Raw genomic sequence first — 22,909 nt, forward strand, 5'->3', positions numbered from 1 at the left:
TCTTTTGTTTAAAACGAAGGTTTTAACGAAATTCGTGAAAAAAATCATTGCAACGGTAGCTGTCAAATTTATTTACTAATTCTAATAGATTTAATTCAATGTATAATAAATGTTTTTAGTTGTTTCAAATATTTGATTTGTTGTCTTAATAAATAGACCACACAAAGAGATAATTTTTTTTTTATATATAGAATTACACTGTATTTAACATATCGGATGGATAAAAAAAATTTATAAATGTCAAACTGCGACATAAGCAATCAAATATCATTTTGATATTTTAAATTTGACATTTACTTTAGAAATGCTATAATTAAGCTAGGAAAGAGATCATCTTTGGATCGCTTCCACTAAAACCCCCGGATCAAGTGATCTGGACCCTTGAAATTTGATCCAACGGTTAAAAACAGAGGTTCCTTTTAAAAGTGATAATAATTTTAGCCGTTGGATCAAATTTTAAGGGCCCATATCACTTGATCCAGGAGCCTTGGTGGAACTAAAGTTCGGAAATCGTTACACCAATTACCTCAATAAAAAAATATTAACTTGCTTAGGTGGAAATTATTTTGTCCAGCTCAACTTCTGCAAGACCAAAAATATGAACAGAAAGTGAAAATCAGGTCACCATTCATAACACCATCGTCATCCCTCTCCCTCTCTCTCTCTGTTTCCATCTCTCAATTATTATTAGTTCTTCTATTGATCCTTTCTAAACCTCTCATTTCGATCCAAATCCATCCTCCATTTCCCCCCAAAACCAGCTTCACTTGTCTGTTTTGGCACCAGTTTCAGAGACCCAATTGGCAAACGAGTCCTCCATTGAATCACCCACCCGAAGCTGGTAAAGTTCAAGTTTTCAATCAATTCATGCAACTGGGTCTTGCTTTTTTCCTTCAAATTTTGAGGATTTGATATCCAAGCAGCTGGCTTTAGCTTCCGTCAATCCGATGATTATGTTTAGATTCTACATCGAAAATTACAAAAAATTGAAATTCTATCAGTAAATGGATGTTGTTTGTTTCTTCAGATTCTGAAACTTTGAGAAGAAAATTTAGCAACTTGGAAATAATTTTGTTAATTACGTATTGGAAATGGTTTTTATCAGGTCAGGCATGACGAATCAAGCTGGGAGCTTCATTTGGGAGATTGAGAAATTAGCTGGGAACAAGTTTTCGAAATCTTTTCGATCCATCGCTAAGTAAGTACTTAAACAAGTTTTCGATTTCAATGGTTTTGTTGTTAATTTTTTTATGGTTAGAAGTTAACTGGTATTGATATTGTTGACTGCTCCACATGGGATCCTCTGTTTTTTTTTTTTTTTTTTTTTTGGTGTGTGATACTCTGTTTCATTCAAACTTTAGGTATGAAAGTGGAACGAAAGATTGAAATTTCACTGTTCTTGAAGGTCGTAGTGAGAATTATCCAAAAGATTAATTTTTTTTTTGAGTTTTAGTGGAAAAGGACGGTTAACAATATACAATTTCGTAGTGCTCTTTGAGCTTAAATCTCAATGTAGGTAATAAATTTTGATGCCAAGTTCTCTAGAGTGAGTGATATTTGGATTTTACATGTGCTGGTGTTAGTATGTTCTACTGGTATACTATATGAAGGAAAGCTAAATCAAGAAAAGTTTTCAGGTCAACTTTTCACTATGTGGAGAGCGGGAAGCGAACTGATAAACATTTGTTATTTCTCACAGTTTCTGCTGATCAGCACACTCAGCAGGAGCAGGCTGAATTTCCAAGGTTGTACAATCTATATCTGAAGTGTCGTCAATGGCTGAGCAACGTAAGGGTAATGTCAAAACTGCAAATGGGAAGCCATCAGCAACCGCCACAGCAACCGCCAGTGCATATTCCATTGATCTCAATAACTTCAGCAAGCGGTTAAAGATGATGTATTTGCATTGGAGGGAACATCGTAGTGATCTATGGGGTGAATCTGATGCACTTGCAATAGCAACTCCTCCAACTTCTGAGGATCTGCGGTATCTGAAATCCTCCGCAATGAATATCTGGTTGCTCGGTTATGAGTTCCCAGAAACTATCATGGTTTTCTCAAAGAAGCAGATCCATGTTTTGTGTAGCCAGAAAAAGGCTTCTCTCCTTGATGTTGTGATAAAGCCTGCAAAAGAGGCTGTTGGTGTTGAAGTTGTGATGCATGTGAAACTCAAAGGCCAGGATGGAACTGGACTGATGGATAGCATATTTAGAGCTATAAATGCCCACTCGAGCTCCGATGCTCCTATTGTTGGACACATAGCAAGAGAGGCTCCTGAAGGGAAGCTTTTGGAGACTTGGAGTGAGAAGTTGAAGAATGCTAATTTTGAGTTGAGTGATGTGACCAATGGGTTCTCAGACTTGTTTGCCGTCAAAGACCTGGTTGAGCTTACATATGTGAAGAAAGCGGCATACTTGACTTCATCAGTGATGAAGACATTTGTGGTACCTAAGCTTGAGAAGGTCATTGATGAGGAAAAGAAAATTTCCCATTCTTCATTGATGGATGAAACGGAAAAGGTCATATTGGAGCCTGCAAGAATTAAGGTGAAGCTGACAGCAGCAAATGTTGATATTTGCTATCCTCCAATTTTTCAGAGTGGGGGAGAATTTGATCTGAAGCCAAGTGCTTCAAGCAATGATGAGAACCTTTGTTATGACTCTACTAGTGTGATTATATGTGCTGTTGGATCAAGGTATAAAAGCTACTGCTCAAATATTGCTCGAACCTATCTGATTGATGCAAATTCTATTCAGAGCAAGGCATATGAGGTTCTGCTTAAAGCTCAAGAAGCTGCAATCGGTAATTTAAAATCTGGGAAGAAGTTAAGTGCTGCATACCTAGCTGCACTCTCAGTAGTTGAAAAGGAGGCTCCAGAGCTGACTGGAAACTTGACCAAAACAGCTGGAACTGGAATTGGCCTTGAATTTCGTGAGTCGGGGCTTAATCTTAATGCTAAGAATGATCGAGTTTTGAGACCAGGCATGGTTTTCAACGTTTCTCTGGGTTTCCAGAACGTGCAGGCAAAGACAAAAGACCCTAAGACCCAGATATTTTCACTGTTAATAGCAGATACAGTTATTGTTGGTAAAGAGACCCCAGAAGTATTGACTAATTCAAGCAAAGCTGTTAAGGATGTGGCATACTCATTCAATGATGACGATGATGAAGAAGAAGAGCGTGCAAAACCTAGATCCAGTAGTAAAGGTGCCAGGAGTGCCATGAGTAAGGCCACACTTAGATCAGACAACCATGAAATGTCTAAAGAAGAGCTACGAAGGCAGCACCAAGCCGAACTTGCCCGCCAAAAGAATGAAGAAACTGCTAGAAGGCTTGCTGGTGGGGGTTCTACAGCTAACGATAATCGTGGTGCTGGGAAGACGGTTGGTGATCTGATTGCATATAAGAATGTCAATGATCTGCCTGCTCCAAAAGAGTTGATGATTCAGGTTGACCAGAGGAATGAAGCTATCCTCTTGCCGGTTTATGGAAACATGATTCCTTTCCACATAGCCACTGTGAAGAGTGTTTCCAGCCAGCAGGACACTAACCGGAATTGCTACATCCGTATAATCTTTAATGTACCTGGTACCCCATTTAGCCCTCATGATGCAAACACCCTGAAGTTTCAAGGGTCAATTTATTTAAAGGAAGTTTCATTCCGTTCCAAGGACCCAAGGCATATAAGTGAAGTAGTACAGCAAATTAAAACTCTTCGCAGACAGGTTGCCTCAAGGGAGTCTGAAAGAGCTGAAAGGGCAACTTTAGTCACACAGGAGAAGCTGCAAATTTCAGGAGCCAAATTCAAGCCAAAAAGATTGCCAGACCTATGGATTCGTCCTGTTTTTGGGGGTCGTGGAAGAAAGCTCACTGGATCACTGGAAGCCCATGCAAATGGGTTCCGGTATTCTACTTCAAGGTCTGAAGAACGTGTCGATGTTATGTTTAGCAATATCAAACATGCATTTTTCCAGCCAGCTGAGAAGGAAATGATTACCCTGCTGCACTTTCATCTGCACGATCATATTATGGTAGGAAACAAAAAGACCAAGGACGTGCAATTTTATGCGGAGGTGATGGATGTAGTGCAGACACTGGGAGGTGGAAGGAGGTCAAACTATGATCCTGATGAGATCGAGGAAGAGCAACGTGAAAGGGAAAGAAAGAACAAAATTAATATGGAGTTCCAGAACTTTGTGAACCGAGTAAATGATTCGTGGGGGCAACCTCCATTCAAATCACTTGATCTTGAGTTTGATCAGCCCCTTAGGGAGCTTGGCTTCCATGGAGTACCTCATAAAGCCTCAGCTTACATTGTCCCAACTTCAAGCTGTCTGGTTGAGCTGATAGAGACACCTTTTGTGGTAATTACTCTGAGCGAGATTGAAATAGTAAACCTTGAGAGAGTTGGTTTAGGGCAAAAGAACTTTGATTTGACTGTTGTTTTCAAGGACTTCAAGCGAGATGTCTTCCGAATTGATTCCATTCCCTCGACATCACTAGATGGCATTAAGGAGTGGTTAGACACAACTGATCTCAAGTATTATGAGAGTAGGTTGAATCTCAACTGGCGTCCTATTCTCAAAACCATTACTGAAGACCCTGAGAAGTTCATAGAGGATGGTGGATGGGAATTTTTGAACATGGATATTAGTGATTCGGATTCTGACAATTCTCAGGAGTCTGACCGTGGGTATGTGCCTTCAGATGTGCAGTCGGATTCAGGTTCAGACGAGGAGGATGATGACAGCGAGTCATTAGTGGAGTCGGAAGATGATGAGGAAGAAGAATCCGGGGAAGACTCAGAAGAGGCCGAAGGAAAGACATGGGAAGAGTTGGAGAGAGAAGCAAGCCACGCAGACAGGGAAAAAGGGAATGCGTCTGACAGTGAAGAGGAGAGGGCCAGAAGGAAGGTCAAGGCTTTTGGAAAGGCTCGAGTACCCGACAAGAGGAACCTTGGTGGCAGCCTTCCCAAGAGGCCAAAATTTAGGTGACATTGTTTTTGTCTTCAATTTTTTAAGTTTTGCAGCAGCTTAAGCAGCAGCATTAGATTGGATTGTGTGTTTTATTTTTAAGATGTTAAGAACAAGTAAAGAGTTACCAAAAGGAGAAGCGGAAGGTAAAGGGAAAGAATGCATCCGGCACAACACCAACATGAATATCCCTTGACGGATGCATGCAAGGCTTGGTTTAGTTGTATCAGGGTAAGGAAAGAATATGCATTTGAACTTGTGGATTTGGGTATATGAATTGATGGTTGGATTTTGGTATGAATCGTTAACTATTGCATTTCAAGAACCAGCATTTTACTTGAGTGCTTACTAAGCGACTCTTAAGCTGCTTCTGCATCTCCACAGTTCATGTAACAATCGATCATCGCCCCGCGTCGTTACAACAAATAACATCGTTCGATTCTCCTCTGCTTCCTGCAGAACCTCAGAAACTGCATACATTTGAATGCACATGGATAAGGAATGGTGGACGTCGGAACTACACAAAAATGAGTATCCCTTGAATGTACGCAAAACAATAATCTCCGAGGGGGGCTCGAACTCGGGAAAAACAAACCAGCGTACTGCCTTTAACCAGCTAGCCTAACTCGCATCAACATGTTTGCAAGAACAATACGTTGTTGCGAAAAGTAGATTCGCTTTTTGGGAAACAAAGAACAAAAAGAGGTGCAAAACAGAAAGCAAAATTCACTAGTCTTCCAACACTGGAAATTAAACAAGAAGAAAAACGGGCAAGCAGAAACTAAACAAGTTAAAACCACATAAACGATGATAAAGCTCTGACTTCCAGCAAGGATACTGATAATACTACCAATTTACAACTCTGCATCTTCAACATAAGTCTGTAGTTCAAAAAGATAACGAAACTAGTTAAAGCCAAAATAAAATTATAAGTTCCAAGCTACTACCGTCAGACAACCACTTAAAACATAACGTGTGAATGACATGAAACAATCGCACGATCTATCGCATCTTAGTCCGCTTCGGGATGCTACTAGGAGGTGGGGCTCGAGACTTCCCAAAAGCTTTCGTCTTCCTTCTCTTCCTGTCCTCCTCACTGTCATATTCGTTCCCTTTCTCCCTATCTGCATTGCTTGCTTCCCTCTCTAGCTCATCCCACGATAACCCATCCTCATCTGACTCTGCTTCTCCGTCATCATCCTCAGACTCCACAACCGACTCACTATCAGAATCCTCATCGTCTGATTCTTCCGATTCAGCAGATTCTATATCCGATGGTTCATAACCCTGGTCTGACTCCTCCGACTGTTCAGACTCTGAATCAGACGCTTCCAAATTCAAAAATTCCCAACCTCCATCTTCAATGAAGCTCTGCGGGTCATCGGTGATTGTCTTCAGTATCTGTTTCCAGTTCAGATTCAGCCTGCTCTCATAATACTTGAGGTCAGTCGTGTCAAGCCATTCCTTGATACCATCAAGCGCTGTTGAAGGGATTGAATCAATCCGGAGAACATCCCTTTTGAAGTCCTTGAATACAATTGTCATGTCAAAATTCTTCTGCCCAAGGCCAACTCTTTCCAGATTCACAATCTCAATCTCACTTAGACTGACAACAAGGAAAGGAGTTTCTATCAGTTCAACCAAGCAGGCTGAAGTAGGGACAATAAATGCTGAGGATTTATGAGGTACACCATGGAAACCAAGCTCTCTCAGAGGTTGATCAAACTCAAGGTCCCTAAACTGTGACTGCCCCCAAAGCTCATTAACCCGATTCACAAAGCTCTGAAAATTCATATTGACTTTGTTTTTCCTATCCCTCTCTCGCTGCTCTTCTTCAATCTCATCTGGATCATAGGCAGACCTCCTGCTTCCTCCCAAGGTCTGAACTGTGTCCATCACTTCAACATAGAATTGCACGTTTTTCGTTTTTTTGTTGCCCACCATGATGTCATTGTGCAGATGAAAGTGCAAGAGAGTGATCATTTCATTCTCTGCTGGCTGGAAAAAGGCATGCTTAATATTTGCAAACATGACATCCAGGCGCTCCTCTTGCCTGGTGGTAGAATAGCGAAACCCATTTGCATGAGCTTCAAGAGTACCAGGAATCTTTCTTCCACGGCCACCAAAAACAGGTCTAATCCAAAGGTCAGACAATCTTATTGGCTTAAATCTGTTACCCGCTATTTGGAGTTTCTCCTGAGTAACCAGTGTCGCCTTCTCAGCTATCAAGGACTCCCTGGATACAACTTGCCTTCGCAGCCCTTTAATCGCCTGTACCACTTCACTTATGTGCCTTGGATCCTTGGAGCGAAATGAAACTTCTTTTAAATATATAGACCCAAGGTTTTTCAGTGAGTTAGCATCATGAGGACTGAAAGGAGTCCCAGGGACATTAAACATGATTCTGATATAACAGTTCCGATTGGTGTCCTGTTGACTGGAAACTGTCCTTATGGTGGCAACATGAAAAGGGATCATACTGCCATAAATAGGCAACAGAACAGCTTCGTTCTTCTGGTCAATCTGAATCATCAGTTGATTCAGACCTTTTGGAGGAACGACATCATTTACATTCTTGTAGGCAACTAAATCCGTTAAAGCCTTTGCTGCAGAACGATTGTCACCCGACCCAGATCCACCACCAGCAAGTCTGCGGGCAGTTTCTTCATTTTTCTGACGGGCAAGTTCTGCCTGATGTTGCCTGCGGAGTTCCTCCTTCGAAATCTCATGATTGTCTGACCTCAGTGTTGTCTTAGACAATAAGGCCTCCTTTCCATTAGCCTCACCTTTTGGTTTTTTTGGTTCTTCAGCTTCCTCTTCATCTCCATCATTAAAGGAGTACGCCACATCCTGAAGATTCTTAGAGCTTCTACTTGTCACCACCTCTGGCTTGTCATTGCCGATAACCACAGTGTCCGCAAGCAACAAAGCATAGTTCTGGTTTTTGGGATTGCTGCGACCACTCTGTAAGTTCTGAAACCCAAGCGACACATTAAAGACCATGCCTGCTTTCACCAACCGCTCATTCTTTGCATTTATATTCAACCCAGATTCACGGAACTCAAGGCCAATACCAGTCCCAGCCGATTTTGTCAAATTTGATACAAATTCAGGAGCCTCCTTCTCCACCACAGCAAGGGCAGCTTGATAAGCATCACTGACCTTTTTCCCAGGCTTCAACTCACTAATGGCTGCATTATGGGCCTTGAAGAGAACTTCATATGCCTTACTCTGACTGGAAGTAGCATCAATCAAAAAGGACCTGGCAATATTTGAGCAGTAACTCTTGTAGCGGGACCCAACTGCACATATGATCGCACTAGCAGAATCATAATAAAGCAACTCATCATTGCTAGCAGCACTGGGTCTGAGATCAAACTGTCCTCCACTCTGAAATATTGGGGGGTAACATATATCAACATTATCAGCCCGGAGCTTCACTTTAGCTTTAGAGGGTTCCATTATAGCCTTCTCTGCCTCATCCATCAAAGAAGAATGGGTGACTTTCTTCTCCTCATCAATAACAGTCTCAAGTTTTTTTACAACTACTTCGGTCATGACACTAGCAGACAAGACAGCAGCTCTCTTGATATTCAAAATCTCTTCATTGTCCTTAACAGCAAACAGGTCAGACAACCCATTTGTTACATCGCCCAACTCAAAATTTGCATCCTCAAGTTTCTTGGACCATGATTCCAAGAGGTTTCCCTCAGGGGCCTCCCTTGCAATATGTCCAACAACAGCTGTGTCATGGCCATCAGCCTTCGACTGAGCACGAATGGCACGGAAAATTGCCTCCATCAGACCACTTCCATCATCACTCCTTGTCTTCTCATGCATCACAACATCAACACCCACAGCTTCCTTGGCAGACTTTTCTACAACTTCCAGCAAAGACACCTTCTTCGCACTGCACAGGAAATGAATCTGCTTCTTCATGAAAACCATAATGGTCTCTGGAAACTCATAACCCACCAACCAAATATTCAATGCTGAAGATTTAAGGTACCGCAGATCTTCTGATGCTTTTGGTGTCGCTATTGCAACAACATCAGAAGAGCCCCACAAATCAGATCGATGTTCATTCCAATGAGAATAAAGTAACTTCAACCTCTCACTGAATACTTTCAAATCAATATTATAGGCACTTCCTGCTCCGGCAGCAGTCTTCCCATTAGCGGGCTGGCTATTTCCATGTCGACGATCAGCCATTACAAACAGTTTCTACAAATGACAAACATCAACTAATCACTTTCGGCCAATTAATTATACTTTTTAAATCAAGAACAAAATTTACACTTTCTCAATATTAAAAAATAATTTCTTTTTTGAAAAATCAAAACCCTAAAAATCAAAATGGTCAATTAGGGTTTCGCACAAGTTCGTATTATTAGGATTTCGAGACGCCATCTCCACTCATAGAAAGCTAAATTATATCTGGAAAAACCCAGAAAATCATCATCTCCAAACCCCTCACTTTCCAATCACAAGTCCCCAGCTCGATAACCAAATTAGGGTTCCTATTCCCTCCCCCAAACATACAAAAGTCTTCAAAAATTACTAAATTAATCGACCAACAGCGATACAGAAACGGAAACCGTACCTTTCCAAACCTTCAGGGACGGGCTTCTGCGAACTTCTGCGGCTCCGCAATGTCGAATAGGGTTTTGGTTTGGGGCTCTAGGGCCTGGCGGCCACAAGTGCCCGATACATCAACCAAAACACAAATTTATATGGGGAGAGAGAGAGAGAGAGAGCGCGAGCGGGAGAGAGAAAACCTAGGGTTTCGAAGCGAGGGATGAGAGAGAAAGAGAGAGAATTCGAAGGGACAACGAGAGAGAAATGGAGAAATGGAAAAATGAAAAATCGCAGAGATGGTTTTCTTCGAATCGGAGGGAGCTCTGGAGTGGAGCGGTTGGTTTAAAGGAGCTGATTTTTCTTTGAGACGAAAAAGGACTGAGGATTGTGACATATTACTTCTCCGTTTGGGTGATTTCTGCGGTCATTGTGATTTTTACGAGGGTATTTTCGGGGATTGAGTCTTGTTCTGTCAGGGTGAGGGATTTTGCATCCGACGGCGTCGTTTGGTTGAGAGGGAAAAAGGAGCTGGTGTTGGGCTTGGGCGCTGCGGCGTCGTTTTGAGTTAGTCGTGGCGGGAATGAGCCCGGGCTTTGTTGAAAATAAGGCGGGAAAATCATATGATTTGGTGGGATAATGTTGTTGGATGAGTGGTGAAAGCATCTGATTCTGTGATTTTTGACATTTTAATTTTGTTTTTTACATGCAATTTTATTCATAATTGTAGTAACTACTATCTAATAACCAGTTGTGGTGATTGACAAAAAAAAAAAAAAAATCAAAAAAAAATATTACTATATCATTCTTTTATTCATAACAAATTAATTCAATTCATATTTCATATCGTTAATGAACCAAATTTGACACTTGCATGTCTCGTTCAAGGTTTTTTGCATTTCTAAGTTTGAAATTCATGGAGCATATAAAATCTCAATTTAAACATCCAAAATCTATTATTTTCTCCAACTTGGTAAAGAGGAGACACTTTCTCTTGAATTGAGATTCTCTTTGCATCTCTGTGTCTGGAGCCGGCATGATCAAAGATCTAGCCACTCATTTTAAATCTTACGGATACTATTAACCCATCTCATTGGCTCATCTCACACAAGTTAAGGGTTCATATTTTTTTTTCTTTTTCCCTTAAATGGTCTATATTTAGCTCCAAACTTCGAAATCCAGAGAGAAACTCAATTCCTTCCTCTTAAAACACTATAAATCTCAAAAAGTTACACAAGTGCCACATACATGATGACGCAACTGGAGCAAAAAAAAAAACTAAAGGAGTGAAATTGTCAAAATTGACACTACAAAAACGAGTGTGGAAAGTTGCTCATCCAAAAAAATCAATCACCAAACAGGGTTATTTGATTTATTTCCCCAATCTCTTACATTTCAACCAATCAGTTCATATTTTATTCATGTGAACGTTACAAACCTATTTCTTGTGTGTGAAGAAATTCTTTTTACCACCGACATTTAAGATGGCAAGTTATGGCAAGTTAAACTTACTCTCGAAAGTGAGGTATCACCTTACAGGATCCAACTTCTCTGGAGAAAGTTCCCTCCTCTTCTCATCTGTGACAGCTGAAAGCTCCATCATTTGGCAACCAACCCCCTTCAAAAATTATCAGATGAGAGAGAGACCCACTTCGTTGTTTGGAAACAAAGTCTGTAACTTTGACCTTGAATTTTTTGGTGATAGGTCGTCATTTGCATCACAAAATGGTAAGGAGAAAGGCACGAGTTTTTCCTTATATTTTCTCTTTTATATGTGCTCATCTTTTCGATAGATATTGTCGAAGAAACATTGTCTGGTGATCGTTAATTTTTCGGTTTTTATACATGCTTCTTTAGTACAATGAGGACCTCAATGATTCCAAGAGATTTCCCTCAAGCACATCCCTTGCAATATGACCAACAACAGCAGTGTCATGGCCATCAGCCTTTGATGGCACGAAAAACTACCTCCATCGGAGCACTGCCATCATCACTCGTTCCCTTCACATCCATGCCAACATCTACAGCCACAAGGCCACAGCCTCCTTGGCAGGTTTCTTTAAAACTTCTAGCAAAGACGCGTTCTGGCTGCACAAGAAATGAATCTGCTTCATGAAAACCATGATGGTCTCCGGGAACTCATAACCCACCAGCCAAATATTCAATGCTGGAGATTTAAGGTACTGCAGATCTTCTGATTAATTCGGTGTTGCTACTGCAAGAACATCAGACGAACCCCACAAATCATATCGGTGTTTTTTCCCAAGGCTATATCCATTCGATGTTCAGCCGCTGAAAGCAGTTCTAGCATAGAGTCCATGCATGCATCCACTAACCTAAGACAAACAGCCAACTAAATTCAAATTAATTTTTCAATAAAAACCCCTCAAATCCTAATTGTGTTATAGTGTTTATGTTTAGTTTTGTATTTTGATTTTACGAATTGGAAGCAAACGAAATCTGCAAGAGCTTAATTCAAATGCGAGCAAGAAGAGGAAGGAAAGAAGTAATGAGACGTTGCTCCAGTTCCATTAGATTCGATTACATCTGTTGGAGTTTCGAGCTCATTAGGGAACTCAAGGGAACTTGAGGTCCTTATATTAAGTTAGTCATCTTTATTAGTGATTAGGGCCCTGTTTGGTAGATCGGAAATGATTAGTTATACGGACTCGGGTGTTTGGCGTTCACTTGTACTAAATAAGCGTCGGATTAATTTAACCGGTTGGATAGGATAACACGGTATACACCTGCTTAATAAAACCAACCAAAACGCCCGGATTATTTAGTCGGGGAAGAAGAATATGGGAGAGAAAGGGAGGGAGTTAGGGGGGTGTGGCGGAGAGAGCTGGGGAACAATTATTTGGGATTCTTCTGCAGTCGGGGAAGAAGAAGGGAGAGAGGGAGGGTGTTTAATTGGGGGGTGCGGAGAGATCTGGGAACAAAAAAATGATTTCACTTTTTTTTTAATTTTTTTTTTAAGTTTGATTCCTCCTATCTAATATAATACCAAACACAGTATAAATAATACGGTCACTAGTCCGATACTGCACCAAACACTCGACTAATTTAGTCAGTACTATCCAGTGGCTATTTATCCTATCCGACAGAAATAGTCAGTACAGTCCGAGCTGTCAAACGAGGCCTAGGTTTTGTACCATTTGGAATGAGGTTTGATGTCTAGGCCACTAATTGTGTGGATTAGACTTATGATTATACCATAATATTATTATAATATTAATATTAATTAATCAAGATAAGGGCCATGGGGCCTAAGAATTAATTTCGAATTAAGTTTTTAATTAAAATTAATTAAAAACGTTTTGATTAGTAGTTGTAGCTTCAGATACATCCAAAAAATATTTGAAAATGTATGAAAGAGCCTATATAACTGGAGTCTCAGTTCCATTGTACATCATCTTTTTCTTTTTCCCATCTCTCCCATACAAAACCTTTCAGAGAGTAAACACACAAAACAATTCGCTAAAATTCTATAATCCAGTGCAGGTTGTAGAATTAGGTAGTTGTATCCTGATCGAGCAGACGTTGTAAAACCACAAGCACAAGAGTAGGACGGAAATACTGTTTGAAGGACATAGCTTTTGTGCTAGCCTCTACCTTTGATTCATTCAAGTTAGTATCATTTTAATTATGTATTTATTGTGTAATTTCATTCTGTATTGAAAGTATTTTTAAGGAATAAAGTATAAGTATTTCAAGTTCTATATTTCTGTTATTTTTGTTTCTAAATTGTTCTCCAACAACATCAACACAAGAAATGTGTGAGAGATATAGTGTAGAATTATTAGAGAGACAGGCCAAATGTGTTTCAACAATATCGATATTGTCCCCAACTTGGTAACTACCACTTGCACAATCTGTCACGTTTGAGGTTTTATCATAAAATGTCTCGATATTAGTTGAATAAGGTTAAAATATTAAAACTCTTCTTTTCTTACAGATATCATCGATGTGAAATAATTTAACGTATATGTGACATCCCGTCCCGGGATTATTAAAACGCACGTGTGAAATTACCTTATTGCCCCTAGTTCGTTTTTGTCACGTTGTGGGATGTTTTGTGTGGTGTGGACATGTGTTGGGCCACACACCCACACTGTCTCACTCTCCCTCACCCTCTGTCATTCTCTCTCTCTCCCTCTCCCCCCCTCCGAGTCCTCTATTCTTCTTCTTCTTCAAAAAAAAAACGTACGGACACTCACACAATCCCTCAAACCTGGACAGATCGAGGGAACCAAGGACACCATCGAGTTGGTGAGGCTGTGAGGAGTCCAGTGATACCCTTTTCAGGTAAGAACATCGACGTTTTCACGTCGCTTTCTTAAACTCCGATTTGAGTATTGTTCATGCAACATTAATTTACTTAGTTTTTGGACATTTGAAGCTTGTAGATGTGTTGGTGAGGTCCTAAGGAGCGTCGGAGTAGCTCGTTGGACGAATTTGGACGTCGGGAAGGCCTGGTTCGAAGTTGGCCGAGTTTTGAGTTTTGAGACAGGTATGATCGCGTGGTTTTTAGCTGTTAAAAGTTGTGTAACGTGATTCTACTAGTCTAGGGCTTTCTTTTGGTACAAGAATCATAGAAAATGGTTGAAAAACGAAGGAGAATAGTGAATTTGAAGTTTTCCCCAGTTTTCCGGCGACCGGAGTCCGGCGAGGGTTGACCGGAGAAGAAAGGAGAATATTCCGTTAAGTTTAACGGAATATTCCTAACGGCAGTGACGGCGTCAGTTAGGTTTAACGGAATATTCCGTCAGTTTAACGGAATATTCCTGACTGCGTCTGTTGACACCGTCAGTGTGCATGGCACGTGGCCGCGCGTGGGGGGCGCGTAGGTCCGTGCCTTGGCCGGCGCGTGCGGCGGAGGAAAATTATTTTAAAAATATGGTTGTGATCCTGAGGTTGTGTAGAGCACGTTGGTATATTCATTTGTCCATTTTGAACAATGTATGAGAAGTTATTACGAGAAGTTGGTTATGTGCTTTAAAGTTAACGTTTTTATAGTTGTTTCGCATTTAGGTGACACGTACCCCGAGGATGAACGTGCACACGCGAGGCAGGGGGGCTACGACCCTTCTACATACCAGTGAGTGGGCTTTTGTTTTCCGTATATACCTATATACATTTATATTCCCAGAAATTGATTTAAAAAGGGTTATTTGCCTTATGCCATGCATGTTATTATTATCGTTTATGCATCATTGCACGCATTAGTAGTGGCATACATATATATGCATATTGGGTGCTGAGGACGCACAGGTAAGTGCCAGGTAAGTGGTATTCATATTTACTTTCAACAGTAGTTTGAGAGACTTAGAGAGCTCATAACCTGCACCCCCGGTGATAGTGCTCCCGCCCAGAGTAGGGCACAGTCCTTCACGTGATGTTCACCTCCCGCACCACACGCTCAGCTTGGATCCAAGTTAGGTGCATAGGCCTGTCGTACAGACCACATTAGGTGGTTCCGACTCGTAGGTGGCTCGCGATTATTCGCACAGCCTTCACGTGATCGTAGCACTAGAGCGTATATATATGTTACACCCAGGCCTGTCGTACAGACCACCTTCAGTGGTTCCGACTCGTGGGCAGGTTCAGTTATAGAGTTGAGATTTGAGCTCTAGATGCAGCCGTACAGGTCACGTTAGGTGACTCCGGCTGCCAGATGTTATGATGTTGATATGATTTATACCTGGGCACTTACATTCATATTGAGGCTTTGGCATGGCATATCTTGAGCATGATTGGCATACCCTTGAGCATGTTTTGCATGTTTATATGTTTATTTTCTGGGAAGTATACAGGTTTTACGGCGAGGGGTTAGAATGTATTTTGCTAAATGGTTTTCAAAGAGCTTTGTTTTTGCCCACTCACGCTTTTGTTTTGCGCCCCTCCAGGTTCTAGTTGCTTAGCCGTTGCGGTGGTTTCCCCTGAGGGCTTTCCGGCATTTCTGACAGACACTCCCCATTGTAAGGTCGCCTTCGGGCGTACTACTGTTGTCTTTTTTCGTTTGGGCTGCTATAGACCTGCTCTGAAATTGTATCTCACTTACTAGCACTTGTTTTAGTACCTTGTATGCTAGTTTTAATTATTCGTACTTTTATATTACTACTTTATTAGCTTCCGCACGTGCACATGGCTACGTCACCTTCGTGTGACGGCCAGCACGCTCTGATCTCGGTCGGGGTGTGTCATATAGCCATTGCAACTCACACCCCGCACAACTTGGTGACGTGCACAACATACATACCACTTAAGTTACAAATCTGCTATGACAGCTGGCACAAATTCAACCATTTAACATGTTCTAATCCTAGCCGTTTGTTACAACTAAGAACACTAAGATTTTTTTTTATAGAGTTTTAACGAAACATTCTTGCTAATGTTCACTTTTAATAAAAAACCACATTTTTACTTTTCTTTAGTACTATTTACTACATCTTTATTTGTCTTTTTCATTAAAACTAAAGATTTTTTGAACTTTTTGTTATTATTATTATTTTTTTTTAACAATTCAAGAAAAAAGTTGTAGTCCTTCGTACTTTTTGGTCAATAAAGAAAAGTTGTAATCTATGAACAGAGAAACACTATACGAAAACGTGCCTTTCTTGAACCTTCAGAAATGGCCTTCAGTAATCGATTAAGGTTTTGATTATGGACATTCGGGGGCCGATCAAAAAGAACTGGGGGATTAAGACATATGACTTTCACTTGTAGGGTGCTTCCTGTGGTCATTAAGATTTTTCATTGGGGTATTTTTGGGATTGTAATACGCCTGTGGTTTGGGTGAGTGGGGAAAGAGGTTTGGCTTTGTTGAAAGTATGGCGGGAAATCATGAATTGACGGGTTTGGGTTAGGTTGATTACAAATTGTATTTTTAACGAGTCATCCAAACTCAACGGTTAAGATAATAGATAATTTAAACTCGACCCCTTACATTAGCAAATTAACCATTACTCATTAACAAAAAATAAATTTTATCATTTCAATCCATCTTAGGTTCTTAGCCTTGTGGTTAAACGTTTTTGGATTAGCCTTGTACAACACTGGAGAATAAAGAGCTAAAACGTTTAATCTTTTGCATTTGTTAACCCGAATCGAACCATATAAGTAAGTGATCATTAACAGGTCCAACTTTTACTAGCACGAATTGGTATGCCTTCACCCAAATACTAATTTTAGCGAATGTGTTGAGTAAGATTAACGAATTGGATACAAATTGCCATCTCTGATCACTTATGTTCATTAAAAAAATTTATTTACTCAATCTAAAGACTAAAAAATAATGACACCATGAGCATGAGAAGACAATAACAAAAATAAGGGATGTATGTCTTTGTCAATACTTGCTTGGTAGTTTGCCAACTTCATTTTGAACAAGTTTTTTGCCGTTGTTTAAAAACTTGGGCTAGTTCATCACCAGTGAACTAAAATAGATGGCCTGCAATACTATGACTTTGTCAAACTACAGATATATTTTGTTGTTTTGTCATTTCAATAAGATATCAATTATTTGAAGCAGTTGCCAAATACTAAATCAACTTAAACTTATTATATGCATGTAACTCTAACAAAAGCTTGTTTCCTTTTGCAAATCTTTGTCATACAATGGCAAATTCAAGAATCTTCAATCGGGGATGCAACACGAATGTCACAGTTTCCTTAAAATATTTTGTCAAAGATCTTGCATGCATTGTAATCATCCTCGACGTGAATATCAAATAAACATTATACAGTTTTTTATGTATCATTAGAAGGGTGGAGAAAATTGCATACCCTAACTCCTATGTGGATCTGCTAGCCACAAAATTGTATGAGTTTATATCTAAAGATTTAAAATATTTGATAACTTAACAAAGCAAAACCAACCTAAAATTCATGAACCATTAGAAAACTTATTTTCTTGTTTTGCTTTATTAAGTTGTCAAATATTTTAAGCATTTAGACCTAAACTAACATAATCATGTGGCTAATATGCATTTGATCCTCACAGGTCCTCAAATGAAGACCTTGAGAGAGTAGGACTCAAATAAATTTTGCACACCTTCTATGCACACTCTTATTTAAATTGTTCATTAGATCTCCTTTGCTTTGTTAGATCAAAAGCCAAAATAAACATGGAGTGAATAGCACCCTACCAGATCGGCCATCAAGCTAATCATTTGGCATTATTTTGTGACTTTTTGTAAGTGGTGGTATGGAAGTTTCCCAAACATCCTCTTCATTGCCAGTTGATATCTTTCAAGAATAAGATAATTAATTAGTGAAAACTCAAAACCATGAAAGTTTGCTAATGGAAATGTTCAAACTAAGACAGCTTCAAATTAGTGTGCTTAGCAGCTAGCTAAAACACGTTTTACCAAATCTACACTTTACCATTTCTCTTAACCTATAAAATGCAATTAACTTCAACTATTTCTTCCATCTCAAATCAACTTAATTTCTAATCTTCTCTATACTTGCTCAAGTCTTTAGCTGTTGAAATGCCTGCTGCCCCAATGTTAAGATTGTGTTTGATATTCTTTTTGGCCATGTCGATGATGGTTTTCGTGTCATCAGCAGCTCCGACAGTTGGGTTTTATCGATCAAGTTGCCCTTCTGCAGAGGCAATTGTGAGAAAAGCCGTGACGAAAGCTGTGGCAAGGAATCCTGGCATAGCTGCTGGCCTCATCAGAATGCATTTCCATGATTGTTTCGTTAGGGTATGCTTACATTTTGAATTTTAATCTACATACAGATTTGTTATTAGCTCTAGAAATAATAATTATACATTAGGAAAGTACAGAATGATTATTTTGGAGTGCCGATAACAGCTTTCTAATTATGTTAAAACTAATATTTAAGCACAAATAACATTCGTATGTTGCTTATTTCAGGGTTGTGATGCTTCAGTCCTACTTGATTCAACTCCCGAAAACCCATCCGAAAAAGAGCATCCAGCAAACTTTCCAAGCCTGAGAGGGTTTGAAGTGATTGATGAGGCAAAGGCAGAACTCGAAGCAAAATGTCCAAATACCGTGTCATGTGCTGACATCCTTGCATTTGCAGCACGTGACGGCGCACTTCAAGTTGGTGGAATAAACTATGCAGTGCCATCAGGTCGGCGTGACGGGAGAATCTCCCTCCGAGATGAGCCTAACGACCACCTCCCCCCACCTTCCTTCGGCGCCAACCAACTCGAGGAGAATTTCGCTCGAAAAGGCCTTAGCTTGGACGAAATGGTCACATTGTCCGGTGCACATTCTATTGGTGTGACACGCTGTTCTACCATCTTGGATCGCTTGTATTCCTTCAATGCAACTCACCCTACAGATCCTTCAATGGATCCCAAATTTGCTAGAAACTTGAAGAAGAAGTGCCCTAGATCATCTGACGATCGAAAAACTGTGCCGCTTGATGTTCTTACACCAAATGAGCTTGACAATAAGTACTACACTGATTTGAAGAACCACCAGGGCATGCTTGCATCGGATCAAACGCTTCTCAGTAGCCGGTCGACGGCTGGGTTTGTAAGGAACAATGCCAGATTTGGTGCTGCATGGGCTAATAAGTTTGGAGCAGCCATGGTGAAAATGGGATCTATTGATGTCCTCACGGGAAGACAGGGTGAAATCAGGAAGAACTGCAGGGTTGTCAATTAGAATATCTGGGAATTTTATTGGCTCTAAATTTAATTATAATTAAATTCATTATTAAATTTGTTAGTAAAATCTTTTCTGCTTGATTCCTTTGTTCACAAAACATTTTCGGAAATTATATGGATACAGGATAAATGTAGATCAAAATTCAAACAATAATATGTCACTGCATAAGTATGTGTCGCATCATCGTTGATGCTACAAGTACTGAATATGATGCTGCTTTTAGGGGATTGCTCAAACATTTTTGTCACTTTTACTACAACTTTTTCATCTGTCTCACTTATCTTGTAACATGATTTTACGAGAAGGCTTATTTTTAGCTACTATCCCTAAAACTCGATTTCGATCTCACTGTCCTCTGAAACTCAAAAGTCGTCTCGTTGCTCCTTAGAACTCGACTTCAATTCCACTTTGCCTCCTGAAACTCAAAAACCGCCACTTTATTCTTTAAAACTCAATATTCACTCAAACTTGATTTGTTTCTATATATGTATTCCGTTACATAACTGTTATGTTTACTTATGATGCATAATTAGGGCCCCTCTCCCTAATCGTTGTCCATAAATTCATCCCTTCTCCCTCCATCTCCAACCACCTTATTACTAGTTGCATTAGTTTCGTTATTTCTTATGTTCTCAATGAAGGTGGCTGGTGAAAAGAGAAGATGTTTCGTTTTGTTTTTTTTTACTATTCATTTATTTCGGGGGAGTTTGGCATATTACCAATTTTGAGATTTGAGTAATTTTCTTGATATGATCACTTGGATTTCGAAGGGAGCAAGAAGAATAAAAAAAGAAGAAGCTAGAGAGAGAGTCAGAGAGAATATTTCACAGCTACAACATTCTAACCGTTACAGAATGATGCTCCACTTTCATATATTCATTCATTCCTTACATCAGTCATCATCACCATCCAAATACATAAGCCATTGTGATTATGACACATGGCAAATTACAAGGCATGTGAGCCATTGAAAATGAAAACTGATCTAAGTCCTACACTTGGCATATGAGCTCAAGCTATCTCAACAGAAAACAGTTTCACAAAATGACAAAATAGAAAATCTAAGGTAAATCATTTACTAACAAGAAATTAGTAAGCAATTTACTTTTCAACAACCAAGTATAAATTTGAATGGCACGAGGGGATGCTGAGAACTCATCTACGAGAACAGAAACTTATAAGAAAACATGAAGTTGAATATTAATTCTCATGTGGGAACTACACGAAACTGAATTTAAAAAACTTTATTAGATATGTGAGGGTTGACATAGTCCAGACTTAAGGGAAAGCATCTGTTTCCTTTCATTGGAACACTTGCAATCAAATCTTCCATCTGTCTATCTCAATATATATCAACCATGTAATCACCAAACACAAGCCAATATCCATGCTCTACCATCTGCCCTACACTCAACAAATTCTCATCCAATCCAGGTACAATCATAACCTCTTTAACATATCTAGTCACACCCTTCATTTCTATAACCAAGGTACCTTTGCCTATTGACTGCATTAAATCTCCAATAACCATTTTAACTCTACACCTCACATTTTTATCAACATCAATAAACAAAGATTCATGAGAGGTCGTATGATTACTACATGCACTGTTTACATACCATATGTTCATATTTTTTCCAATAATAGCAAAATGACAGGCATAAAACATGGTTGTAGGTTTTGTTACCTGATTGGCAAAATTTACAAGCTTTCCAGCCTTGTTTGGTTGATCACAGTCCTTGATGAAGTGGCCAAATCGATTGCAACCATGGCATTTTGGCTTCCCTTTAAACCAACACTCACCATAGTGTAGCTTATCACAATGCTTGCATTTTCCCTTAGCTTGATCAGGTTTTCCTCCTTGGTCATACTTGCTACCTTGATTAACAAGGTTCTAAGGTATAGGGTCCCATTTCTTTCCCTTCGATTTCCAGTTCTTCTTTGGTTTAGAGTTACCAAAAGAGGAATTTGACTGAGTTCCCCTTGGATTCACACTCATACTACTGAAAGCTTTCTCAGTGGTACTCTCAGCATGCCTATCAAGGCACTGTGCAAATCCTCTCAATGCAGCAATAACCTCTTGCACCTCAATACTTTCAATGTCCTTAGTTTGTTCAATCACATAGCAGTTTGTTCAATCACATAGCAAACAGGATCAAATTCTTTGGTCAAGCTTATCAGCAATTTCTGAACCAAACACTCTCTGGGTAAATCTTCCCCATACCCTTTCATTTGATTCACCAGCTCGAGAAGACAAGTGAGATACACATACAAGGTTTCATCATCTTTCATCCTTGTGTACTCGAAATCTTGGTGTAGACCCTATAGTTTGATAAATCTCACTTGTTTACCACCACGAAATTCCCAGTGTAAAATATCCCAAGCGCCCTTTGAGGTCTCCTCATTTTAGATTCTGGGAAAAATATCCTTTGAAACAGCTCATTGGATGATACCCAACGCCTTAGCATCCTTCATTAGCTTATCAATCAGAGAAGCTTTCTCTGAATCTGATGAGCCTTCATCTTCAACCTTTTTACCCTTCGATTCTGGAATTTCAAGACCTTTTTCGACCAAATCCCTGACTCCATGCAATTTGAAAATGGTTCCCATCCGGATCTTCCAAAATTCATAGTTGTCACCATTGAATATTGGAGCCCGGAGATCACCACCGCTTGATTCAACCATTTGAGACCTAAATCGATGAACTGAGGTGGAAATTTCACGTTGGATTTCTGAGCACAGGTCTGATGCCCCAATTCCAGATAGAACCTAGGCTTACGATACCATGTTGAGATTTGAGTAATTTTCCATTGATCCGATCACTTGGATTTCGAAGGGAGCAAGAAGAATAAAAAAAAAAAAAAAAGCTAGAGAGAGAGTCAGAGAGAATATTTCACAGCTACAACATTCTAACCGTTATAGAATGATGCTTCACTTTCATATATTCATTCATTACTTACATCAGTCATCATCACCATCCAAATACATAAGCCATTGTGATTATGACACATGGCAATTACAAGGCATGTGAGTCATTGAAAATGAAAATTGATCTAAGTCCTGCACTTGGCATATGAGTTCAAGCTATCTCAACAGAAAACAATTTCACAAAATGACAAAATAGAAAATCTAAGGTGAATCATTTACTAACAAGAAATTAGTAAGCAATTTACTTTTCAACAACCAAGTATAAATTTGAATGGCACGAGAGGATGCTAAGAACTCATCTATGAGAACAGAAACTTGTAAGAAAACATGAAGTTGAATATTAATTCTCATGTGGGAACTACACGAAACTGAATTTAAAAAACTTTATTAGATTGTCGTGAACCGCTCATAGAGTCCGAAACTTGTTCTTGCTCTGGTTGCTAAGGGATGCATCAATTGATTAAGTTTGATGGTATAAGGCTGTAGAAGAAGATGGAATCTGGAATCTGAAACCAATCCGGATGTGATAGTTGGAAATAAAACTTGGAAGTTCAATGTCTTTTAAAATGTTTTTTCCAAGCTTGTTACTTGGATGGCTTTGTTAACTCCCTTATTATACTAATTAAGACTCCTAAATATATTTCTTGTAGATCACCGCAGCTAAGAGCGGTACGAGTAAGGGAAAGGGATAGAAAGCATCGAATTCCAGCATTACACCGAAAAGAATCTCTCTCATTAATGGATGTATATGCAAACTTGTTATATTTGTATTAGGGT

At 39.6% G+C, this 22,909-nt stretch overlaps 4 protein-coding genes across 5 annotated transcripts; 2 read left to right on the plus strand and 2 right to left on the minus strand.

The window, feature by feature from the left end:
• The first annotated feature begins 623 nt into the window (after positions 1–623).
• On the plus strand, positions 624–5,292 carry LOC137744175 (FACT complex subunit SPT16-like). 2 transcript variants are annotated; one of them, XM_068484042.1, is made up of 3 exons: positions 624–841; positions 1,106–1,198; positions 1,700–5,292. In XM_068484042.1, exon 3 carries the CDS (start codon positions 1,776–1,778, stop codon positions 4,992–4,994), a length of 3,219 nt encoding a protein of 1,072 aa, XP_068340143.1. In that variant the 5' UTR covers positions 624–841; positions 1,106–1,198; positions 1,700–1,775; the 3' UTR covers positions 4,995–5,292. The 2 variants fall into 2 exon arrangements, with proteins under 2 accessions (XP_068340143.1, XP_068340144.1); XM_068484043.1 differs by having other exon boundaries at positions 1,111–1,198.
• A 429-nt stretch (positions 5,293–5,721) lies between these two features.
• On the minus strand, positions 5,722–9,828 carry LOC137744177 (FACT complex subunit SPT16-like). Its single transcript, XM_068484044.1, has 2 exons — positions 9,577–9,828; positions 5,722–9,197 (listed from the first exon to the last, which is right to left on the minus strand). The coding sequence occupies exon 2, from the start codon at positions 9,183–9,185 to the stop codon at positions 5,976–5,978; it is 3,210 nt and encodes a 1,069-aa protein (XP_068340145.1). The 5' UTR covers positions 9,186–9,197; positions 9,577–9,828; the 3' UTR covers positions 5,722–5,975.
• Positions 9,829–18,043: 8,215 nt separating this feature from the next.
• LOC137744661 (peroxidase 5-like) lies at positions 18,044–19,201 on the plus strand. Its single transcript, XM_068484430.1, has 2 exons — positions 18,044–18,262; positions 18,437–19,201. Exons 1-2 carry the CDS (start codon positions 18,044–18,046, stop codon positions 19,199–19,201), a joined length of 984 nt encoding a protein of 327 aa, XP_068340531.1.
• A 1,897-nt stretch (positions 19,202–21,098) lies between these two features.
• Positions 21,099–21,889, minus strand: LOC137745520 (uncharacterized). The gene is made up of 3 exons (XM_068485482.1): positions 21,665–21,889; positions 21,356–21,526; positions 21,099–21,308 (listed from the first exon to the last, which is right to left on the minus strand). The coding sequence occupies exons 1-3, from the start codon at positions 21,887–21,889 to the stop codon at positions 21,099–21,101; spliced, it is 606 nt and encodes a 201-aa protein (XP_068341583.1).
• Positions 21,890–22,909: the final 1,020 nt, after the last annotated feature.

This window comes from Pyrus communis, chromosome 9 (assembly GCF_963583255.1).
Source record: "Pyrus communis chromosome 9, drPyrComm1.1, whole genome shotgun sequence".
In the NCBI taxonomy this organism is placed as follows: domain Eukaryota; kingdom Viridiplantae; phylum Streptophyta; class Magnoliopsida; order Rosales; family Rosaceae; genus Pyrus; species Pyrus communis.

Coding starts and splice junctions, on each gene's coding strand:
- LOC137744175 (XM_068484042.1), top strand. CDS start 1,776: ATGGCTGAGCAACGTAAGGGTAATGTCAAAACTGCAAATGGGAAGCCA.
- LOC137744177 (XM_068484044.1), bottom strand. CDS start 9,185: ATGGCTGATCGTCGACATGGAAATAGCCAGCCCGCTAATGGGAAGACT.
- LOC137744661 (XM_068484430.1), top strand. CDS start 18,044: ATGCCTGCTGCCCCAATGTTAAGATTGTGTTTGATATTCTTTTTGGCC. Junction 18,263..18,436: donor TCCATGATTGTTTCGTTAGG/GTATGCTTACAT, acceptor TGCTTATTTCAG/GGTTGTGATGCTTCAGTCCT.
- LOC137745520 (XM_068485482.1), bottom strand. CDS start 21,889: ATGGTTGAATCAAGCGGTGGTGATCTCCGGGCTCCAATATTCAATGGT. Junction 21,527..21,664: donor AGCTAATGAAGGATGCTAAG/GCGTTGGGTATC, acceptor ATCAAACTATAG/GGTCTACACCAAGATTTCGA. Junction 21,309..21,355: donor TGACCAAAGAATTTGATCCT/GTTTGCTATGTG, acceptor GAACAAACTAAG/GACATTGAAAGTATTGAGGT.